This window comes from Lottia gigantea, assembly GCF_000327385.1.
Source record: "Lottia gigantea unplaced genomic scaffold LOTGIsca_17, whole genome shotgun sequence".
Taxonomy (NCBI): domain Eukaryota; kingdom Metazoa; phylum Mollusca; class Gastropoda; family Lottiidae; genus Lottia; species Lottia gigantea.
In genome coordinates, this window is record NW_008708133.1 from 892,832 (window position 1) to 916,850 (window position 24,019).

The 24,019-nt window shown below is 30.0% G+C and overlaps 3 protein-coding genes across 3 annotated transcripts; 2 read left to right on the plus strand and 1 right to left on the minus strand.

Moving 5' to 3' along the window:
- Window positions 1-6,869: 6,869 nt before the first annotated feature.
- LOTGIDRAFT_113497 (hypothetical protein) lies at window positions 6,870-11,948 on the plus strand (the record flags this gene model as incomplete). Its single annotated transcript, XM_009051607.1, has 4 exons — window positions 6,870-6,923; window positions 7,125-7,211; window positions 8,374-8,450; window positions 11,768-11,948. The coding sequence occupies 4 exons, from the start codon at window positions 6,870-6,872 to the stop codon at window positions 11,946-11,948; spliced, it is 399 nt and encodes a 132-aa protein (XP_009049855.1).
- Window positions 11,949-15,635: 3,687 nt separating this feature from the next.
- LOTGIDRAFT_158452 (hypothetical protein) lies at window positions 15,636-20,066 on the plus strand (the record flags this gene model as incomplete). Its single annotated transcript, XM_009051608.1, has 5 exons — window positions 15,636-15,684; window positions 16,164-16,246; window positions 16,702-16,886; window positions 17,167-18,447; window positions 19,907-20,066. The coding sequence occupies 5 exons, from the start codon at window positions 15,636-15,638 to the stop codon at window positions 20,064-20,066; spliced, it is 1,758 nt and encodes a 585-aa protein (XP_009049856.1).
- A 967-nt stretch (window positions 20,067-21,033) lies between these two features.
- On the minus strand, window positions 21,034-23,314 carry LOTGIDRAFT_186762 (hypothetical protein). Its single transcript, XM_009051609.1, has 2 exons — window positions 23,251-23,314; window positions 21,034-22,467 (listed from the first exon to the last, which is right to left on the minus strand). Exons 1-2 carry the CDS (start codon window positions 23,306-23,308, stop codon window positions 21,638-21,640), a joined length of 888 nt encoding a protein of 295 aa, XP_009049857.1. The 5' UTR covers window positions 23,309-23,314; the 3' UTR covers window positions 21,034-21,637.
- Between the last annotated feature and the right edge of the window lie 705 nt (window positions 23,315-24,019).

The window sequence follows — 24,019 nt, forward strand, 5'->3', positions numbered from 1 at the left end:
TGGAACAATCTGCCCGACTCAATACGTAATTCTTCTTCCCTCTCTCAGCTTAAATCCCTGCTTGTAAAATTCACTTCAAAATCCTCTGTACCATTATATTTCTACTCTGGCGACCGTCCATCACAAATAATACATACCAAACTACGTCATGATAAAAGTCAACTAAACGCTCACAAATTCTTAATGCACATATCCGACAATCCATCCTGTTCATGCGGCCACACCTTTGAAAATTCTGAACACTTTCTTCTCTACTGTCGCAACTTTTCAAAACAACGAAACAATACAATTAATCTTCTCCCTATTCATTTACGTTGCATATTAACACTTCTTAACGGCAATCCAAAATTATCTTTAGAAACAAATCTGTATATCTTTCAAACTGTTCATAACTTTATATCATCTACAAAACGTTTTGACACCTAGCTAACGCTGTCGAAGTATGGCCTCTGTTTTAAAACGAAGATTATTTTATTTTGATTAACAATAAACACCATCATCCCCTCTCAACTATTTTCATTTGTCATTATCAATAACATTTTATTCACCAATGAATTTGTTAGGCCCTATTCCCTTTCCTTTTGTAAATATGTTTGTCACTTCCTGTTTTGTTTCCAATGTACATTTCGCTGCTGTCAACTCCTATATTATGTAAATTATACTTTTATCATCTGTAAATATTCGTATTGGTAACAGATTTATATAAGCTTCGGCTTGTTTCTGAAACCAACATTGATCTATAGCATATGTATGATTTTGTAAATTAATATTGTTTAAACAATACTCATCTTTTGTCCAGATTATGATTGATTTGAAAATTATCTAATGTCTGACTATCTGATGTCTAACAGTAACATGCTGAATGATTTTTGTATTCATTGAAATAATGTAGCCTTGTTGAATATAGACAGAGCCTGTGTAAGAACTAATTCTGTCTTCTCTCTGTGAGGGAATCAAAAGACTTTTGTTTCTTTTCTCAATTTCTTTATTTCTTTAAGACTCCAATGTACTTTTTTATGACAAGTTACAATAACATTCCTCTTCTTTCTGATTGATAAGAAGTTGTCTTAAATAGCTTGATTACAAGTAGACCTCACTCTGTCTGGCTTCCTGTCTTTATCGTTAAATTCAAATATTTTTTATCAATTCCTTAATTCTTTAGCTACAATTTCAATTTATCTAGCATTAAATACAAATTACCGTGGTGATAGATAGATAGATTATTTTGCCATTATAAAGAGGTATCTATGCTTTGAAAAAAAAAAGTTGTTTAACAATTCTCGTTGTGATACAAAGACTAAGTCATAATAGACAAAGAGTGCTGTTTGACCTGTCAATATCATTTCTTACTCTAAACAATAGAGTAGTTGGTTCTATTGTCCAGAAGGTTTATGATGCATTTATCTATTGATCAATAACATGCATACTAAACATCAACATTTTATTTATTTGAAAAAATTTGAAAATTAGTACTGGTTAATGGTGTGTATTATTGTTAAGGTTTGTCAATGTTGAAATAATTAACCAGAAACCACTTGTTATAGTTTTAGAAAGGAAGTCATGAACAAAACATTAGTATAGATGAAAAAGGACGTGATAAATAGTAATGTCACAATTTCCTACATTTTTTACTCTTGCACTACAGGTTTCAATAGGAGTGAATTTCAACTGATGAATAACATTTCACATACAACTTTTTATCTTAAATATTTCTATTCTACACACCCATAATGGGTGGAAACATTCAAGACACCCAGGATGTTACTTAACCTAGAATTCCTGTTAAGCTTTAATCTCTTCATGATTTCGTGTAACTTTTGCATTTGCCAAGATCTTGCACATAAAGTTCAATCTTTTTTAGTCATCTCATTACCCAGGTTCCTTTCTCATAATGTTCATGTTTTTTATAACCTTTACTACCAATTCTTGTCTGCATTTATCTTTCAAATTCTCTTCGTGAATGTTGTATTGGTACTAGATTGCAGGAAATTCCAAACTGATTAGGAGTTATTGTTTTGTTTGTACATGAAATCGTAATTTCATAAATTTGCAGGTGTCAGATAAGTCTTCGAGTGCTTGAGCACTTGTTACATCGGCTATTCTAGGTATTTGAAATAACTTTTAGAAACAGGTACAATAAATACAACAGAATGTAGTTCAAAGCAAAAAAACTAAAAAAAAATTCAACTTGCCAAGATGCCAAGAAAATTATTTTAATCAAAAGGTCTATGTTAAGTAATATAAAATTATTGGGTGGAATATGTTGAAAAAGCTTTCAGTGATGTTTTTAATCTAACTAGCTTGATATCTGTAGTCAAGATAAAACTTCAAACATATTTATTTTAGTAGAAGTACTTGAGTGTAATGGTGTATAAATTTCTTTTACCTTAAAACTACACAAATTACTAAACAAATATAATATTGCTAGTAATTTATTATAGAAATATTTAAGATTTATTTATTTTGAAGTTCATCCTCTGTATTAAATCTAATGAACTCTTTAAAACAAATCATTGCTATATCTAGAATTCAAAGGTAAAAAACGCATCAAAATGACATTATTCACAACAAGATTTACCTAGTAACTCTACATAAAGTAAAAAGATTTGGAAAGAGTTGGTAAGAGATTCTGGTAGTAAAGTAATTAACATGTCAGATTATTGCGAGTATTTTTTAACTATTTTACCTGAACTGAGATGGTTAATTAGCTCACATGTTCCAGATTTTAAATTTCAAACTTACCTGAAAAACAATTTAAACCACTTATATTAAAACAGTGTACCTGGAAAGCCGATAAACTGTTTCATGTATATAGGTTTCTGGCAGTGTGTTAAAACCATTTCTTTATGTAAGGTCTTGAAATTTTAGATACATATGTCCACATAATGGCTACATAAACCATATTGAAATACAATTTTTAAAGTTCATTGAACTTGAAAGAATTTGCCATATTATATGATTAACATTTTTTGAAAACTTTTGACCTTGATTCTCAATATTTGAATTTTAAGTACATAAACTATAGGTACTGTATATTAAAATGATTGAAATAGAATGCTTGTCACTAGACATGAACTTTCTATTTTCTTTTGCCTTCCAAGAGAAGATTTTTGTTTCCCCATCAGTAGATGTCTGATATATCCTAATGTAATATTGTCAAAGATGTAGGATATTACTGCCAATACATCTTATAATCTGGGTTAATCTTCTCACATCATTTCACTTTTACCAGCTATATATTATTAAACTCCTTCAATATCTTCATTGTGAACTATGTTAAAGATTTTATTATGGTAATAAGACCACATCTACCTATTTGTCAACTATAAAATGGCTTACTGTCAGGTTGATCTATTGGGTTCTTTAACCAAAATCATCATTAAGTGATAAAAAGTCACAAACCAAATGATAAGAATCTTTTACTGAGAGCTTATCAGCTATTTCTAATCAGCACATCTGACTGACATATAATGAATTATATACAATAGCTCTGGGGTTTTTCAGTTTTGAAGTTACAGTCAAATTTTTTCAGTTTTTGTGTTTTCATTTAATCTCTTATGATATCTACATCAATTCTAATAAGTTCCAGTCTAGCTGGGTATAATAATTTGCTATGATATGATGTGAAGGTCTCTTTCAAATCCATCAACCAATTTGACTCTAGTATCTGACATTATATTGATGTTGTATGTAATTGTGGTAAATATGGTTAATATTACATGTCAATATTATCACTGTCTGCATCAACTTTCTCTTGAATAGTAAATCTTACTTTGTCACATTTGAAATAGCAGATAACTTGAACTCACACAGAAAATTCCATTTACAGTATATTCTGATTCTTTCTTGTCTTGTGATTATTCTAGACAAACTGTTTTTGGCTCAATGTTTTTCTTAAAAAAGAGTACCGTATTTGAGACCTTGACATCTAGTAGATTTCAGTTCTAGTGATGAATATTTAAGTAAAAATTTGTTTTTTATTTCAGTGAAGATAGAGTGATACAACATTATCAAAAATTAGCTGGTACATCACAAGGATTAGCCATTGTCAAGTATGTGTAATTTACTTATCTTGATATATTCTTTTTTTTTTACATAGTTTACAACTACCTTCAGTACAAGATACATGAAAGAACCAAATTATTCATGTACTGCGTAAACTAAAAAGCAAAAATGCTACCCAACTTTAATAACATGCAAATATATTATAATTTAATGCAATGGTATTTCTCTAGATTAACTAAAGATGTGAATCTCAATTTTGTGATAGTTAATTTTGTATTTTTAGAAGTCTTAATAGCAGAAAGTACTGACTTGAGTTAAAACATGAAGACATTGTGTAGTAGAGCTATACCACATGTTATAAACATTAATAATTCACTTTTTAATGATGCCCCTTTTTATAGACTACAATACACAATGATTTATTTTTGTAAAGAAGAAAATTAAATATTTATGTTAGATTTGTAGAGGAAAGACTTGTTCATGTCTGTAGCTATCATTTTTTCACATTTTCTGTCAGTCCTCAACAATACTGAACTTGTGATGTCCTCTCAAACTAAACATGATTTCTTAAAATATCTCTCTGAAAAATTGTATTTCACTCATTTTATCAAATTTTGTTGTGAAATTGGCATGAAACCTTACACGTCATCAGAGTTTTTGCAACTTCAGATGTAAGTAAATGTAAGTCCTAATAAATAATCAATGGTATGGTGTGACCTAAGTGGACGAATTGTTAATTAAGTTTTTAGTATTATATGGTCTGTGTAATCTTATGACAAGAATAAAGATTTAGAAACAGATAGCACTTACTCTTTCTGCAGATACTTGAATACTCTATAAATTTTGAGAATAATCTTATATGACTGTTTACTTGTTATAATTCTACAAACAGTGAAATTAATCTCGACATATCATTAATATTAGGAATAGAATTAACAGTAAGATACAGAAGAAGGAATAGAATTATTGTGTAAAACGTGTTTCCAAGAAATTGGAATTGGTAATTTCATATGGAAGACCTGTATTATTCAATAAGAGTGAATCATATTGGTGGGTTGAACATGGAAATGTCATGTGAAATAAGATTAAATTAAAGTTGATTCATGTTTTATTAATAAACAGGATGAAATGTTAAATGATTTGATAATAAGACATGTTTTCTTCAATTAATTTAAATTAGATAGTATTGATAGAATTCTAAATTCTGGATGAAACTAGAAAATTGACAAACAAACTGATGTGAAATGATTTGAGAAAACTTCTGATTATATGCATGTGGAAGTTTAATTGAAAATTGATGAAATTGGGAAACTGTTCTGGCCCACCTTGACTATGTGGTCTCGTTGAGGTTATAAATTGGCCAAACACAAACACGTTTGTTAGCAGTCTGAAAATAATGGGGCTGTAGTTTAGAGCTGCTTTCACTCTTTGATGATTTGATTAAGAAAAATTCTACCTTGACAGATTAGTTAAAACTTGTACATAATTGTTTGGAAAAAATAAGGTTTCATTTTTTCCAAATCCTGGCGTGATTGTCTTGTAATTGTTTTTTCTGTTTTAAAATTGTCTTTCAAAACATTGTGAATTATAAGGTGAAGTGTTTAAATAAGGAATAGCCACTATCTACCAGTATGATATAAATTTTAAACACAAGTACACCTATATACTGATTACTGTAGACTATAAGTATATAAACAATACTTTATTTATCTCAATACCAAGGGGGTAAATGTAAGGTGCTCAAACAAACTAATAATATTTAAAGTGATGAAATATCTAGAGGGTTTGTCTATTTATTTTGACTAATGAAAGGTCATCTTGGCTGTAATCTAAGAGATATTACACACAGCCTGAAGTAAATAAGATAGGAGAATTTCATTATAAAAACTCAACTCTCACGTTTTATAGTGTAAATCTGAGGTAGACATGATTTAACCTGTGAAATTCTTGTGATTAGAACTAGGTTTTATGTGTTGGATAAGATAGTAAAGTTAGGATTCGTAAGTAAGATAAATAGGTCTTCAGTGAGACAGGATAACAAGGATAAGTAGCATCTAGCGGTTTTCTTTACTTCACTAAGAACACAATAACATGGAATCATTAATGATTATTGACATATAGATCCAAATTTTTGCAAATCTAGGTGATCAACAATTGTGATTTTTATTTATGACAGAATTTAAGTCTATGTCTAAGTCTATTAAAATTCAATGTATCGACTCAGTTTTCTAGGAGATTTTGATAAGTTAATATATGTGGAGGCTTATCTAGATACTGTTTATAGAAACTACATATTGATCAATAGAATATAGTTACACAACATATTGTTAGATCATAATCAACTACCACATGTTACATGTCATGTTGTTTATTATATCACAACATTGTACACATATACAGAGTTACAAACTAGACAAATATGGTTTGAAAATTTCATCTTGGATCTGGAAAATGTTTACAGACAGATCATACTTGTAAAGAGGTTACGTAATGAGGACACTGATCAATTTTCAGTCAGGTGGTGTGTGGTTCTTGCAATTTCACTAAGCATTTTAACATGGAGCATATTTTATAAGATTGAGAATGAATTAAAACAATATGAAACAAATGGAAGTTAAACAGAGAAATGTAAACCTGTCTCAGAAACCGGGAATGATATTTATAATAAAATGAAAAGTTTCTTCATTTGAAGTACCGGTAGTGAAATATAACCCATACCTTTGTCACATTTAATTCCAAATTTGGGTTAATATTTTTACTCTAAGCCAAAAACATCTGACTAAAATTACTGAATTTACCCAATAATGTTAAATTGTTTATTTTCTATAATATGTTGTACATATGTATATCTCTCTTTCAGTTATATGACCATAGTTGAGAAGGTACCTACATATGGTATACATTGTTATGAAGTTAAGGTATGTGTCCTTATAATTTACTCTTATACAGTATACATACTTGTATTGCTGAATATATGCATATAAAGATAAGAAAAGATTTTGATAAGCATAATATCACAAAATGTCATGCCTGAGAAGAGTGTGAATTTAAGCAAAGATGCCACCTTTTTATATTTTACCTATTAAGATATAAGACACTTTACTTATTACGTGTTTTAGGATAAGAAAAGTATACCGTGGTGGTTAGGTATTAGTCCTAAAGGAATTTATCTATTTGATAAAAATGATAAATCAATACCTCGTAAGGTAAGTTAAATAATTCAATCACTTGGTTACCTAATGGCTCGCTTCAAAATTCGAAGTGTTTTAAACAAAAGCAGATTATATTATTTTGTCTGATAATTTCAAAGTCTTGATTGCCATTGTGGAACATTTGTAAAATACAATTTCAGAATGGAGTTATTGGTGAAAAATTTTGACTGTTTGTGACATTTTCATTGGAATTCAGTAAGGATTACTTAAGACCCGATATGAAATAATAATGGTAGATTTCTTGGCGTCTCCTGCTAGTTTGAAGCTATCAGGAACAATCATTTCCAAAATATTAATGATGATAGATAAGATGAAATAATTTCAATAGGTTTGAATTTGATAAAGATAGTGTTATTGTTGAAATATCTATTACTAGAACCTCTAGATATATGACATATATAGAGATAAAAATGATAGGGATATATTGTCAGAGTAAACTATTGTAATAAATAAACCACACCTACATTATATCACCCATGTATTTTAAATAGTTTATTACTGGGGCATGAATGAATATCTCTGTTTAACCGTTTTGGATTCACCACCTTTATCATTAATACTGTCTGCATTCTCACTTGCTAACTCTTGTCTGTATTTATAAATGTAGAAGTTTCTTGAAAAAATGTGGCCATATTGGCTTATTAAGACGCTTGCTAGCTTACCTTGTAATACAGGTCTCAAATGGGAAAAGTGTTTTGTTGTTCAAATGGACAAAAAACAAGCCCTGTAACTCAATGTAAACTGCATGACTTTGCCCGTCTTCATTAATCAGTGGGACAGAAAATTTCATTTATAGTAAAAAGCTGTTTGAACCTGCATCAGAGGTCTTTGAAGATGGAAAAAAAATCAAATTTCAATATTTTTTGTATCTGTTCATTGACAAATGTTTCCTTTTATATAATTCTGATTGAGTATCATCTTCAAGAGAGAAAAAGTAGATTAATAGTGAGTCTGTCTCTGTTTTAAATAATTTGAAATATGGACTTGTAAGGCTATCTGGAACACTCATATTTTCCTATTTAAATATTGTCAGCATGTTTTTAAGAAGTAATAGAGTCTCTTTAAAAATTGGATCAATAATTAATAAATTCTCTCAACCATTATTTCATTAGATTCTCTGCCTGATAAAATCCAGAATTTTTTTTTACAATTGTAGATATTTTTATGGAAATCTTTAGAGAATTTATATTATCGTGATAAAAAGTTTTCTATTGAAGTTCATGATCCAAAACGGTGAGTTGTTTTATAGAAATTTAAATGTTATGGCATGGTAATAGATTGTAGAACCAAAATAGAAACCTGGTAATTACTGTGGAGTTATGCCAATTATAAACTACAATTACTAAACATACAATTTACAAACTATATAATAATATTTCTAAGAAAATAATTTATTGCAGTTTAAAGAGTGAAAATCTTCATCAAAAATCATTCCATTTTATTCTGTTTCATTATATTTTCTTGATTAAAGGTGCTTTTAGCTTTCTGTTTCTTTATTTTAAGTTCAATTTATTTCAAAGTTAATTTGTATTTAAGTAGATTTTTAGACATATACATCAAAAAACATTCATTATAAATAATATTAGATTCATATCATCTGCTTTCTATCTGCATGCTTCTTCTGTGTGTTGCATTTTCGTTGAATAATCATTAACATTGCTTTATTGTAATTTGTTTCTTCTTTAAACTCCAAAATCTTTTATTAAGCGCTGATTTCTGGATAAGATTAGTCAAGATAATTAAAATTGCATGTGTGCATTTTCTGCATATTTGATCAATTTCTCAGTATATTTCATAAGTTATTGAATAATCCTTTCACGTATCTAATAAGTCCATTACAGATCTTACTGTAACATATGATGAATTCAATTATTGTATATGATAGAATGGAATCAACTTATAATTTACACAATATATCTTCATACACTTAATATATTAAACAAAACTTAATACAAAGTTAAGAGCACCTTTACCTAATTTAACTTCCCTTGAAGCATTAGATTTTAAACCTATTAAAAGTCCTTTTAGGTAGTTAATGATGGTTTTATTATCAATGATTTTAGAAAGTGAACTTAAAGTACCGTGATATAGATTATGTACCTTAAGAAGAGAAAATACAAATTAACATCCATGATTTACCAATATTTGAAGTCAATTTTTTCAAGTTTTTTCAACATTAAGCTAAAACAATTTTTCTCCTTATTTTTTTTTGCCTGTATTAGTGTTGTTCACACATTAAGCAGTTTCAACTTATATGAGGATGCTATAAAAGAACCAGCTCAAAGCTTTGATTCATTATCAGATGCTATATCTGATCCTACAACTCAGTAAGTACCATTGATACATGTAGCTACATATTTCCTTGCTTTTATTAATTATTGCTTCAGACCTTAAATACTGCTTTCATTGTTAGTCTCATTAGAAAAACTTTTTTCACAGTATGTTATTTTACATGGTAATGAATAAACAATTTATTTTACACGATCCATCCTCTACTCAGACTTGCTTTCTTTCTATGATCATTAGAAGGTGACCTGTCATTTTCTCGTATGTACGCTATTCCAAATTTGTCTGACAAGAATTCTAATGCAGTATTTTTGTTTGACAAGTGTATCCACTCAAAGTCACTATCAAAATAGAAAAGAATATATAGATGAGGGATGGATTTTGTTGCAGGCAATTGAAAACTTGTAATAATTATATATTATGTATCCTGTCACTTACTGGGAGCTGCAGTGGCTCAGGGAGTTTGACGCTTGCTCGCTAACCTGAAGGTCCAGGGTTCAATTCCGACATATATCCAGAGATGCACGTCAGAGAGGCTGACATGGAAAAAGTGTCCAGTTGTTGGAATTGGACAATAAACAACAGTTGGAAATCGAAAAGCAGAAAGCTAAGGTGCTCATGCTCCCTCATTGTACACTACACGGCATCACCCGTTTTCATTAGCCCTATTAGGTGCGGAAGAGTAGGACGTAAAACTCCATTCATTTCATTTCATTATGAAACTCACTATTACATCTGATGACACCTGTCTATTTAATAATTGAAACACTTCCTTTACTCTAACACTGTTAGTGTTCTATTACACTGTCTTACTGTTACAACTGATGTTTGGTTTGTTGATATTGTTGATTCTTTGTAGTATTTCTCTATCATTGTTGTTTCATGTCATATTTGTTATTTTTCGCATGTTTTTATTGGATGTTGTGACTAAACCAATTTTTAGCATTTTTGAGCTGGAAAATGAATTTTGAAGTATGTTGTACAATATCTTTTGTTTGCTGTCATAAATATCAAAGAACAGTATATGAAATGAAATTATGGTTGCATTTTTTTAAATAAAAATTAAAGAATATGAACATTTGATTAAAATTTGTTGAATTGTTGATAAGTTCATATATTTAGGTATCTTTAATCTAAATTCAGATCTAATATATATAGTATCATGAATATTATAAACAATACTCAAAGATATGCAGAGATGTTGGAAGTCACATAATAACAAATATTGAATATACTTTATGTTCTAAGTCAAGTGACGTTTTTCAGTATGTACTGAATTCTTTTACATTATAATATCTAACACAAGTATTTCTGATTGTATCTATTTGGGCTTTTTTAATAATTCCAAGAATTTATATCGATAGATAGCTTTGGTTGGGAAAACCATCATTTATTGTTGAAGCATAAAGTTGATATTTTGGATATGGTTAAAATAGTACTTGTCAATATTTTTATTGTTTTTAACAGGTTGTTTTGATGGTGATCTTGTTTCTCCTGTTCTAAACTAAAATAGATCATTATTTATTTACTCTTTCTCCTCACTAAAACATGTTATGAATCTAAATTGTATTATATAGTAGAGGGTCAGTCTAACTTTAACATGTATACCAGACATTTATTCCAATTTATACTCTAGTCATATTTCTACTTTACTAGTAGCAGACAGAAGTTTGATCAAAATCAAACCCATTGTATTTAGTATACACATGGTCAGTGATTATAGTTATTAAAATATAGTGATTAAAATATCTATATGGAATAAATAGAGCAGATTGAAAAATCACAAGAAATAACATTTTCTCTAGAATATTTGACTAGATTTATAGCTCTATTGGTATTGATAGGATGTAATGGAAATTAAAGATTTTTATGCAGGGAGAAACTTGTCGATATTTTTTTCATTGAAATTGAATCCATTTCAAATCTGATGTTGTTATTCTTAAGAATTTATAAAAAGACACAATAGAAATAATTATAGAAACAGATATTCAGGAAAAATATAAATTATGAAAATACAAGTTAAGTTTACAGATGTGGAATGTTATAGAATTTAGAATTTTTGGAGTTTATATGTTAATGGAATATATATAATTATACATTTAATGTTTGGTGAAAAGTTTTAAAAAATTTCAATTGATTGATTTTGAAATTAATAATTGCTGTCAAGATGTATACATTTTTATTGTAAATGTGCATTTTGAAAAATGTGCTACAGTCTTTCAGTAATAGACTTTAAATTAATAATGTATGAATATTCATTGCAGGGTGTCTGTAAGTCGAAGAACGTTTGGTGCTGGTAATGTAAATGTACATGCGTGGTTTGCTGCTACACCACAACTCACAAAATGTATTTGGTCTATGGCCGTATCTCAACACCAATTTTATTTAGATCGTAAACAAAGCAAGGTGTGTTTCATTATTTTTACATTGTATTTTCTTTTATGACTATGCTATATTGTTTCAGATGATATTGATGTCACCCAAAATGTTTCAAAATAGTTATCAACAGAAAATATATTCAGAAAAGATATTGATAATGCTAAAGAAATTATTGATCTTGAATATACTAATTTTCAGTCTCATCTACCAAGTGCCAGGTCTATGAGTGAAATAGCTGCTGATTTATGTCGTAGTACCACATCCTTACCAGGTTCCATTGGTTCTGATATTAGTCGTAGTACTAGTTCACAAAGTTTACCTAGCTTAACTTCATCCAGATTTGATTGTAAGTGTTCATGTCATGCAATAGATATTTCAATATTTCATATTTGATTGGTATCTATCCTATTCAAGGAATTATCAGTGGTGTCAAATATTGACAGAGATTAACAGTTTGAGTGATAATAACAAGCCTACTGGATTAACTAGATTAGTAGGATTAACAAACAAGGTAAAAACAAAAGAGTTGGCAGTGTTATATTGTGTTAATTAAGTGAGTGAAGTTCAATGAAGCCACTAAGTTTTTTGTTGATCTTTGGATTAAAATTTGATCAAAGCACAATGGAAGCCATTAAAATTCATTGTTATCTAATTAAAAAGAGGTGAGAACAGGTTGAAGGTCTTTAGAGATTGATTAATTAGTTTTTGATGTTTGTCTATTGTTATACTGAGTGGTTTCAATGAAGACATGTTGCTTAATTAAGGCCCAGTATAAAATGTTTATCTGTATTTCTCCTGAATCATTACAGTGTTAGATCCCTCATAGCTTCTCCTATCATCACGGCCTATTACTATATCTGTGTATGTAAGAGTATTTAAAGTATAAAATGGATATGTGTGTAAAGTTATTAGCTGAGAAGTCTGTACTTGTTAATTTTGATTTATTAGGTAAGACTAACTAAATTCAAGGATATTTCAAATACTGAACAAGTTTACTATTCATCAAATGAATATATTGTTGAAATATGCCTAAAGGCTTATTTGTAGTATATTTTACATTCTGTTTGTAAAAGGTAAAATAAATTGGATAGTCCCTGTCAAGTCATAATTAAAACATTAGTAAAATATTGTAACATGTCGACTGGTGTGTGTGTATGAGCTACCAGTGAAAGATATTTAATTGAAAGGAGTTAATTCTGTCTGCTACCAAATTGAATGGTCATAAAACCTCTCACAATTTATTGATTTTTTCCTTTTACATGATCTGATGGAAAAGTTTAATGAGGCAGTTTTTCTTCCACTATCACCAGAGCATTGCAATGACATTCTTGGTTGAGTTAGGTTAGAGATGGGTTAAGGGAATATGTTTATGATTTAGTCAGTATGTTGTATAATTGATTTGGATGTGTTATGGGTGTGTTATTGTTTATTTTGTTGAATATGGAATTATGATTCAACAATTCCATACCCAATATGATATTTGTTTGTTACCGATGTATTGGATGTTTTCATGATAATTTGAAATATATTTATACTAAATTATCAGTAATGATACTTCATAAAGATGGAATATATCATCATTTTGACTGATCCTTTGATTTAAAAAATAATATCTATCATTTTGAATGAGTAGCAGTTGATTTTTATGCTAGTAATTAAAACATTGTTAATTATTATGTAATATTTAATTATTAATTACTACATTTCTATCTTATTTTTCTAGTGAATATTGAGCAAGCCGACACGCTGAAGGCCCAACGCGAAATGTACCAGGCCCTCAAGGCCCGTAAGGAGGCCTTGGAGGAAGCCCTACGTAGAAAAACAGAAGATTTAAAGAATTTGTGTTTCCAGGAAGGGGTAAGTTAAATTATTCCTTTTTAAACTATCACTCTCCTTTCATTAAACCAGTATAATCTAATATACTCCAATCAAAACCATACATTGAACTAAATATTTCAACCATTGTGTGTCAAAAATGGTTGTCTTCTTTGTATAGAAAACTTACATATTTTTACATTAATTAGTGTTTATGTTTTTTAATTTGTAATTATGTTATAACAGGAACTAACAGGAGAATTACCAGCAGATACTCCATTAGAACCAGGAGAGAAAGCACCAGCATTTAGACGTCGTGTTGGTACATCATTCTCCTTAACTAAAAATCTTCAAGAGAGTGGAAATGAGGTCAGTAAATACTCAATATTGTGTGATTTTTAATCAATGTAGATAGGGAAGTTTTTGTAAGTCTACTCCGAGTAATCTTGGTTTTTTTGGTGTTGATTGATAGCAAAATACTGTTTTAATTTATCAATGTTTTCAAAAAAAGAAAGTTTCGGTAGTGGTATTTGCCTTTATATAATTCTGGTTTCTAATATTTGCATTACAGAGAGAAGATATCATAGCTAAGTTAGAACTAGAATATGAATTACAAAGTAAAATTACTGCTGCAGCCTTTAAACTGTCACAAGATAAGGCAGTTGGTAAATCTGTACGTAAACAACGGCGACAGGCCTATACTAGAGCTCTCAATAAGGTAAGATTTTCCTTTCTTATCAACCTATATATAGTTTAGATGATTATGACACCAGCAGAAGTGATCTGATATCATTATTATTAAAATATTTATATCATTTATGTAACCTTATGTGGTCATGTATGATGTCATGTATGTTTTGCGATACATTGAAATTATTAGATATATAATTGATATTGTAGTTAAAGGATATGGAGAAGAAATTAAGTGATATGAGAAGAAATCTAGGATTAAGTAGCAGAGTTATACAATCTACACCTGGTTATAATGGTATGTATAATAGTAATCTCTATAGACCACGTAGTGAAGAATCTTTATTTGTTACTAGTGATACAGGTAGTGTTGCTGTCAGACGCGATAGACGTAGACGTCTTACTGCTCAGTCATTCCGTGAACCTGGTACCATCCACACTCGACCCAGACTAGCTCACTCTGTGTATGATTGGTCAGTTAGAGACAGTGTTCTAGAAGAAGATTTACATGTCTCCCGGGCCTCTTGGCATCCATCTGCTTTCAGTACTGTTTGTGCCTTTGATCCTACTAAAGAAAGTCGTGTGTGAAATGTAAACATTATGATTTTGTGATATGACAATGTGTTTTAAAACAGTTTTAGATGCTATGAAACTTAAATACTCAGATATTTATTGATCTTTTATGCTTATTATATCCTTGAATCCATTTTTATTAATTTTATTCCTTCACTTACTTAAATATATTATATTTTTTCAATATTGATATGACATGACAGTAAAATAAAACTAAAATTATATTGCTTGATGAATAGTTTTGATAATTTATATCTAGAATCTCTTATTCAAAACTTAAAAAAAATGTTCAAGCCTTGTTTTACCTTTTCATTTTTAAATTAATGAGTTGTGATTGTTTGCTTACTCTCCAGTTATTGTTTTTTTTTTCACGAAATGGAATTTTCTTTGTATTGTTTTCTAGATGTATTATTTCATATCTTGATCTATTTTTGTTAATAAAACACTCTTTACTTTCACTTTTCTGTCTTCTTTCACTAGCTTTACTAATAGAGGAGAGTGAACACAATACTGATAGTGGTTAGTTCTCTTTCTCTCATTGCATGTCATTTCTTTTTGGTCAGTATATGCTAGAATTGTAATGGATGGGGGGGACACAGAAAGACTCCTCAACCTCTGTATGTTTTTATTGGATACATTCAAGGTCATCTGAGTTCAGAAAAGATATATTGTAGCATGGCTTTTCCTTTTTTTTCGTGGAGGTTATTATCTTCACAATATCAAGGTATTAAGTAGATGTCTTTGTTTCACAGAAATTAAGGTATTAGATATAGTTTATGATAGCTTGACACTGTGAAGATGGTTAAGTTAATATGCATGCTGATTTCTTATACAAATTTGTGATTATGTGTTCAAGTAACTTACAGAATCTAATTTTGGCTTAAATGAACCTGACTTTGAGTCATGGTTAACTATCACATGTATATACATTCTATAACAAGTTTCTTAAAGTGTTGTACTCTTTCTAAAATTGAGTGTAGGAGATGGAAGGAAAACGAGTTATTCCTTATATTATAAACCACGTTTGATCTAATCTTCACAATCTTTTCTGAAAATAAGAATTAATTTTACTTCATTCCTTTTTTATTTGAAATTGAAGCATATATGTATATGTTATGACAAATCAGAACCTGCTGAGAATTTAAAGTATCAAAAAAGAAAAGAGATATCCATTAATAAACAAATGATGTTGATATTTTGTAGAAAATGAAATGTTTTCACCAATATCACCTGCTACATCCCCACCTGTATATAGAGCAGTTTCTAACAGACAACAACATGTACAGGTAATATAATTTACTCATTGTAGAAAAGCTTAAAAATTGTTCATTTACCATAACTGATAAACCAACAAGTCTATTTTTTTAGATAGCAATGAGGATTTGCTATCTGCTGGCAACTCCTTCGTACAATGATTAAAATTCTTTTAGGTTCAGTACTAGCTGGATTGACTGATATGATGATGGAGAGAAGTTTCCTCTAGTGTACCTGTTGTAAGGTCATAACATACCCAAATTAAACTGTAATAATCGATCTCTGCAATGAATATTCATATTCATAATTCTATGATACAAAAATAACCCATGGAATTAAAAATTTTGACACATTTTTTTAGTATTTGGAAGAATTCTCAATTAAATTCTTTCTAGAAATTAAGAAAGTAAATATTCAGATAACTAAATCAGTTAGATATCATATTTTTGGTTATTTAAGATATTCCTAGACTTTCCTGTTATTTTAGGGAGATGGGCCTCACCACCAAAGACAACACCATCGTCAACCAGAACATGAACAAAACCAACAACATCATCAGTCTAGGGCTACCAGACCTCAAGCATTCCAAACTAGCCACCCCCATTCCCATTCTCATTTAGAAAACCATGTAGTTCCAAATCATCTAATAGCTCTGAGTCCTAGTCACAGCAGGTAAGAATTCATGTTATCCTTATAAAACAATTACCTAATCAAGCAAGGATATTTCTGCACAATTGGATATAATTCAAAATAACAGTCACTTTATATCAAGACAAAATAGCAAAGAAATGGGTCTGGCTCGTAAAGATTCAATTATCTTTGGTTCTACCTCAAATAGAAATAGACTATTCTATTTTATGTTTGATTATGTCTTCAGAATGTACACAAGTATGGTTAATAATATATTGTGCTCTATTTTCATGACATATTGAAATATCTTGTTTATTTTCAGTCCACAGTTAACTGCAGGCAGTGGATATCAACCCAGTAATGTTTATACAACTAAAACATCATATAGAAGTCAAATGTATCCAACGTTAACAAATCGTAGCCAATCATCATCGAGTAATCAGTCTGAATATGATAATATGAGATCTGGTGGAAGATTAGAGGGTAGTTTGGATAGTGGATTTAGTTCTGCTAATAACATGTATAATATTACCTCCCAACAGAAGAGTCATTATGATAGTACCGATAGACTAAAATCACCAGTGCATGGTACATATGATAAAACATTGACTACTAAACATGGTAGTTTGGAAGGTGCTTATCGTAAAAAAACTAACAAGAGTGGCAATAGTTATGGAAGTTTAGAACGTAATAGGAATAAGAAAAAGGACTATAGTAATAATAGTGGGCATTATAATGATCCAAGATCACATTACGGAGGAAAACGTGAATCAGGATCAGAATATAGTGATCCAGAAACACCCACACCAAATACCAGTCATTGCGTAGAAGTTCCAGTTCATCATGAAACTGATGAAAGTCATTACTATACAACTAAACAATTTCTGTATGGTGATTCATTTACCAGTCAAGATTTATCTCCTCTTCCACCTACAAGTCCACGTAAAGAATATACTGATCATGTTTTACGTGAACATGTCAACGAACAAAGTTATAGTCCTCGTACATACGAAAGTTCATATTCCAGATCTGAACGACGAGCATATTCACCAACATATGAACACAATGTAAGTTCTAGTAGTATTAATGTAAAAAGAATTGAATCTCAGCCATCAGCTAGTAAATTAGTGACTGTCAAACAATTTCAACCACATACAGAAGTTTCCAAACCATATGAATTATCAGACTTTTATAAATATAGTGAACGCTTACGTCGACAGCGTCAAGTGGATGTTTATCAAAAACAATTGATAGGTGTGGATAGATTATCACGCTGTAGTACACCATCACAATCTTCAGATGGTGATTACGCCTCTAATACTAGTCAAACAAGCCAACCTGGTAGTCCATATCGCAGTACAACTCATGCAAACTATCGTGGTGATTATCAACAAGCTTACTCACCAGGACCAGCTAGTCCTGATATCTCTACATCAACAACTTATCATTCAGTGAAAGCACCAGGAATTCAGTATGCTACTAAAACTGTGTATAAGTCTCAACATATTGAAAGTGGAGCACCGAAACATAGTACTTATCAAGCTCCCCGACCTATGACTTGTCAACCAGTTAAAAATATGTATTCCACATCTGCCAGTCCAAGGTGAGATCAACCACCCTGTGATGACTGGTAGCTTTCATTCAGTAGGCAAAAAGTTTTCATCCTGTGAAATTCTAGTTTTGAATGTTGTTTAACTCAAAATTTTGGAAGAATTTTAAGTGACAGCTTCTGTGAATTTTAGAGTTTTTTGAAATGAAGTTATTAACTTTTAACCACAAGTGTGAATCAATTTATGAAATATTTATTCATATTAAGCATGACATATTTTTGCAGCTTATTTGTGTTTTGTTGCATTGAAATGCATGTCATTGAAATGCATGGTTCATACATCATAACATTTAAAACTACAATTTGACATCTTCAGCTTCAAGTCATACTGAATGAAAGTAATTCATCATGTTTTCTACCTGCTTTTTATGTGGTATAAGTGGTGTTTTTATTTTGCTTATCATTTTAAAAGTAAATTATTTGTTTTCTGAATTGTTTTTTCACATCCCTGGAAATCTGGAAACGCATTAAATTCATTTATTTTTATCTGGATTCATTCAGATCATTCTATAGTGTGTTTTAGAATTTTGTTGTTAAATCTGTTACTTAAAAGGCATGAACTACAAATTTTTTTTTTACATTACAATGAAGTTAATTGTTTATAATTTTTTATTTTTTCAGTGCTTTTATTTAGTTTCTTTTCTATATTATTTTTGTTTGACTGTATACCATTATTTTATTGTAAACTTACATTATAATTGTGTATTTTTTATTTTCTAATTGTTCATAGCCTTTCTATCTTTTATTTGCACTCGTTAAATGTAGTGACATCATTTTCATGTTTTTTTTATGAAAGTGACAAACTTGACAGTAGACATTGTAGAGAAGAAATGTGTCGAAAGGGAGAGAACTCTTGTTAATAAAATTCAGGGATATTCGACTACAATCAGTTTTTATACAGTGAATTGAATAAATAATCAGAATTAAACATCAATTTTTGCTTTTGCCTATAAGTAGCATTAGTTGCTTTGCTGTTCACAATGGTAGGACTCCATCTACCTGACCCCCTGCTTTTTGTGCTATTCCAAGCCTCATCAACAAACACCTACCCACTGTGGCATTTCCCCCCTGAATACTGATTGATTTCCTCATGGTAATAGATATTTTGATCATTTTGAAAGTGTTTGCGCAATCTTTTATATTTTTTCCAATAACAAGTCTGATTGAAGGTATTGTATATTACTAAATCTTTAATAAAACATTTTTATTTATTTTCTTTCAAATTCTTAATTTTGTATCTTGAAATTTAGAATTTTTTTCATATTTAAGCATGAAATGTATATATTACTTCTAAATAAAGTATTTTGACTAACATGATAAAATAAAACTGAAAAAAATGTTAACATCATTAATTCTGTAATTTTGATGAAATAAATCTGATAAATACATCTCTTGAAAAATATATTTTAATATCAGGAAAGTAATGCTAAGCAGTTATAATTATTAATTTCAGCCCAGTATCATCCAGACAAGATAAAGATGTTACAAGTTTACCATCCAGTGAAAGTACTAGTAGTTTTACAGCACCACAATCTCTAGTTGATGGATTTAGTGATGAAGTATTAGCATGGTTAGATGATCAGAACACACCTCAACCACCAACATTAGTTTAAACTGACATTGTATTCTATTGTTCATTATAATTATAGATTAATAGTATAAATTTACTGTTATTTACCAATAAGACATGAACACAAAACATAAAATGATAAAAGCTTAATAGCATCATGGTACAGGAGAATCTCAGAAAACATTATCTAACTGTTTTGATAATATGTTTTGTTAATATTGATTACAATTATATAGGATATGAAAAAGCTAATAAAATCGAAGCTATATTGTTTAGTGTTTCAAGGTTTAGAAAAGATTTTGTGTAGAAAACTAACCTATTTTGCCAAATTGGTTTTCTTATAATGGGAAATAAAAAAAATGTCATGTGATTTCAGTCCAACATTGAAAATGTAGAGAATTCCTACACTTCTTGCACTATTTACCAAATTCCAAATCTTGAAAATTTGGAGGGAAAATTGTAGGCTTAAAGGGTCTACTGGTTGTTTACTTATTGGCCTACTGTTAATTAAGTTTTTGTTTAAATGTAGAATATCATTGTTAGATATCATATTATTTATATATTCATAGAATAACTTTCTATTTTCTCAGGTTTATCGCCTTTTTAAATAAAGAATCAATGAAACCTTTGTCTTTTTCAATTTGCCACATTAAATAAAGTGTTTTCACAATGAGGAAATATTCTGAGTGATGTAGTTCTAGAGATTACTATATTGCTGCAGAAGTAAACGTAAACTTAAAGGGGTAATTCTATCTGAAAAGATTTCTCAAATTTGCTATTTATTTCTAGATGGAACGATATACAATGATTGGGTATTAACAGCTTAATGTTTTCATTGGTAACCTTCAGAATTGGTAGTTGACTGCCCATGATGAGGAACATTGTGGGTTTGTCCTGTAGCCTATAATATGGTTACTTATATCTCATATCATGGAGCAACATATTACTTTGTTGTAATATTTAGATTAGTCTAAAAAGGGTCACAAGCTGAATAAAATATATAGATAGATGTTTTAATAGACAATTTTATTGATGGCAGACGCCAAAATAGTTTTATAATAACAACTGTATAAGTTATATAGAAAATAAAACAAATAGATGAAATATCAATTATCGCACATCTTGAGCAATACCACAGTATACAAACAAGGGTGCACTAACAATGCCTTTTAACTCCTTGACATATAGAGGTTAGGCTTTTCTTAAAAAATCTCCAAGCAAATCAGTAGCTAAACTCAATTACAAAAGATCATAGAAATAAAAGAATTCCTATTTCCAAAAAATTTCATCAAAATCTGTGGAGAATTGATCCTTTTAAAGTATATATAAGTAATTGTGGACGGATGGACATTGGTGACACCATATACACTCCAATGTGGGCCTATAAAAGTACAGTATGGTTTGGAATGACTATTGAGAGAAATATGTTTCAGTTATTTTTAGGTTTAATACTCTCTTATTCAGAGATACCAGTAGTTTTTGATTCAATTGACATTAAAAGCTGTATCTTGCAATAATTGCATAGCCAAATCCAGATTGGAAATGTTGAGAGTTAGTCTGAGCACAACTTTTTGCATCAAGTCAAACACTTTATATTCTATCAACTTTGATAGACTACTTATTTTTACTGATAATAGTAGATATAAAATCATACTGATCTGTGACATCAGTAATACATATATTAAGATTGTTTGGTCCTATCTGTTTATCAGCTAACCATTGCACAATGGCTGGTGTGGCTTTATCAGATAACTCTTTCTCTAAACTACCTAATATATGTTCTATCACAAACTTAGTACTAGCTGTTAATATTCCTTGATAGGACAGAAAGATATTATTACTATGTCCTGAAGTGTACACATTATCTAAATATTGTAATAAGTATTGAACATCAACAGTGTTAGCCCATGGGGCTCGAATACAACTTCCTGGCCATATCATATGATTTTCTAAAGCTACTGGGTCGTGATATATAACAATTACCTGAAGTTTATTTTCCCACATCATATTCAGATTTAAACTATTCATATCTACTAATGGACATACTTTGTACCCAAATATTTCCAGTATCATTGAAATTAGCTGTTTATGTTGAAATGCTCCCATGGCATACAAGTGGTTAAAATCAAGTATAACTATTTCTTTAGGATGGGAATCAAGAAATATATCAATATCATGAAGTCCTTTCTCTACTTTATCGGCATATAAACTGTGAAGAAAATAAAGATCTTGATAACCCTGTCTCGTAGATACACGAAAATCAAAGTAACGGATGCCAGCCGTTAATTGTTGGGTAAAATTCATATTCTGTGTTTTAGCCCAGCGATATAATACATCTTTAATAAATGGACCAAATAACTTTTCTAGTTGTTTGACAATCTGAGCAGCATCTGGCCCAACTCCACCATTTTTATCAAATTCAAAAGATGCTGAATCATGTGAACCTGAAATAAAATTGAAGAAGAAGTAGAACTAACCTCAGGTTGACTTGGGGGCGGGTGGGGGGGGTTCACCGCACTTCTCAAGTTCCTGTTGTAATAACAAAATATTCCTACAGATGTCATTATGTATAGAAAATGAGTCAAGTAAATACTTTAAGTCTGAGCAGAGCAAATAGTACTGTTTGTGCAGCTGCAAGTCCAATTCTCATTAAAATAATGCCATAGGTTTGATGGAAAAAATAAAAAAACACTTTTTACTTTGAAAATAGGCTATTACTCAAGTATCTACAAAAATAATATAAACCCATTTTTATCAAAAATCGTCAGAACATCTGCATAAAAAGCTAAAAATTGATTCTTCTGATTTTCAATAGGGTTCATCCTTGGGTGATAAACACTCACACCTAATTTGATCAAAATTTGCCAAGAATTGCACCTTCTAGAGTGTTTTTGAGCATTTCAAGAACAAGGGCAATAACTCATACTGAATATTTTTCGATTCCTCTGATTTTCAGTAGGGTTCACCCTTGGGTGATTACAATCATATCAAGTTGTGTCAAAATCAGTCAAGAATTGTGCGAGCAATTGTGGACGGACGGACATTGGTGACGGCAATTTCGCGCCCCATTTCATGTGGGTGTATAAAAAGAACATCTTGAAGACGAGAACAAATCTAGTCCCTGTGATAACCACGCCCCTTTCTATAAATTAATGTTATTACACTGTAAATTCAGCGAGTGTATGACAGTGAGAACTTATAGGATACAAATAAAGGTAGTAACTCACCTGGAATTGCTAATTGGTTTAATGGAGTTTCATGTAAATTGACTGGAATTTCACCCATCCAATTTTCATTATTAGGAAATGTTTTCTCTGTAGCCGCCATGTTTATTAGGCCTACAACGGAAATAAATGGGTTGTCTATTTACCGTAATGAAAACTAATTTACCGAAATGTCAAATAATAAATTATAACCAAAATTATTAACTCAAGTTACTTTTTAGCAACTATAATTTAAAGCTTATGGTGGTTTTATTATTTATTTCATTTTTTTGCAGAATGTCTGGATTTTAAGCACTTTCCAGAATAGTAATGTAAATGGAAAAATTAATAAGACAGATGGTATTTCAATGGACCCCAGCTAGTAGCCACCAGCAGAATAACGAGGGCAAAGTATTTAGGGCTGCAGCAGAATCTTGTTGCATAATAAAATTACATTAGACCTAAGTTTTGGAAATATTAAACCTTGAAAGAGGTAAGAATTGTTATTCGGTTGTGTTATAAATGCACTCCGGCCATTCTTTAGTTAAAGCGCTAAAATAGTTCGTTAGTAGCCGCTAGGCTAATTAGGCCTACTTTATAAAAGAGTCAATTGAAATATGTAGCTTTTTTTTAACAATTGCAGTTGATAATTACAATTATTTACCACCAACTATGATTGTAAAAAAAAAAACTACATATTTCCACCGGATGCTTTTATAAAGTAATTAGCAGCAACTGACGATCGAACTATATAGCCTAATAGTTGATAGGCCCTACATCATTTTACCTTCTA

Coding starts and splice junctions, on each gene's coding strand:
- LOTGIDRAFT_186762 (XM_009051609.1), bottom strand. CDS start 23,308: ATGGGTGAAATTCCAGTCAATTTACATGAAACTCCATTAAACCAATTA. Junction 22,468..23,250: donor AAACCAATTAGCAATTCCAG/GTGAGTTACTAC, acceptor ATTTTATTTCAG/GTTCACATGATTCAGCATCT.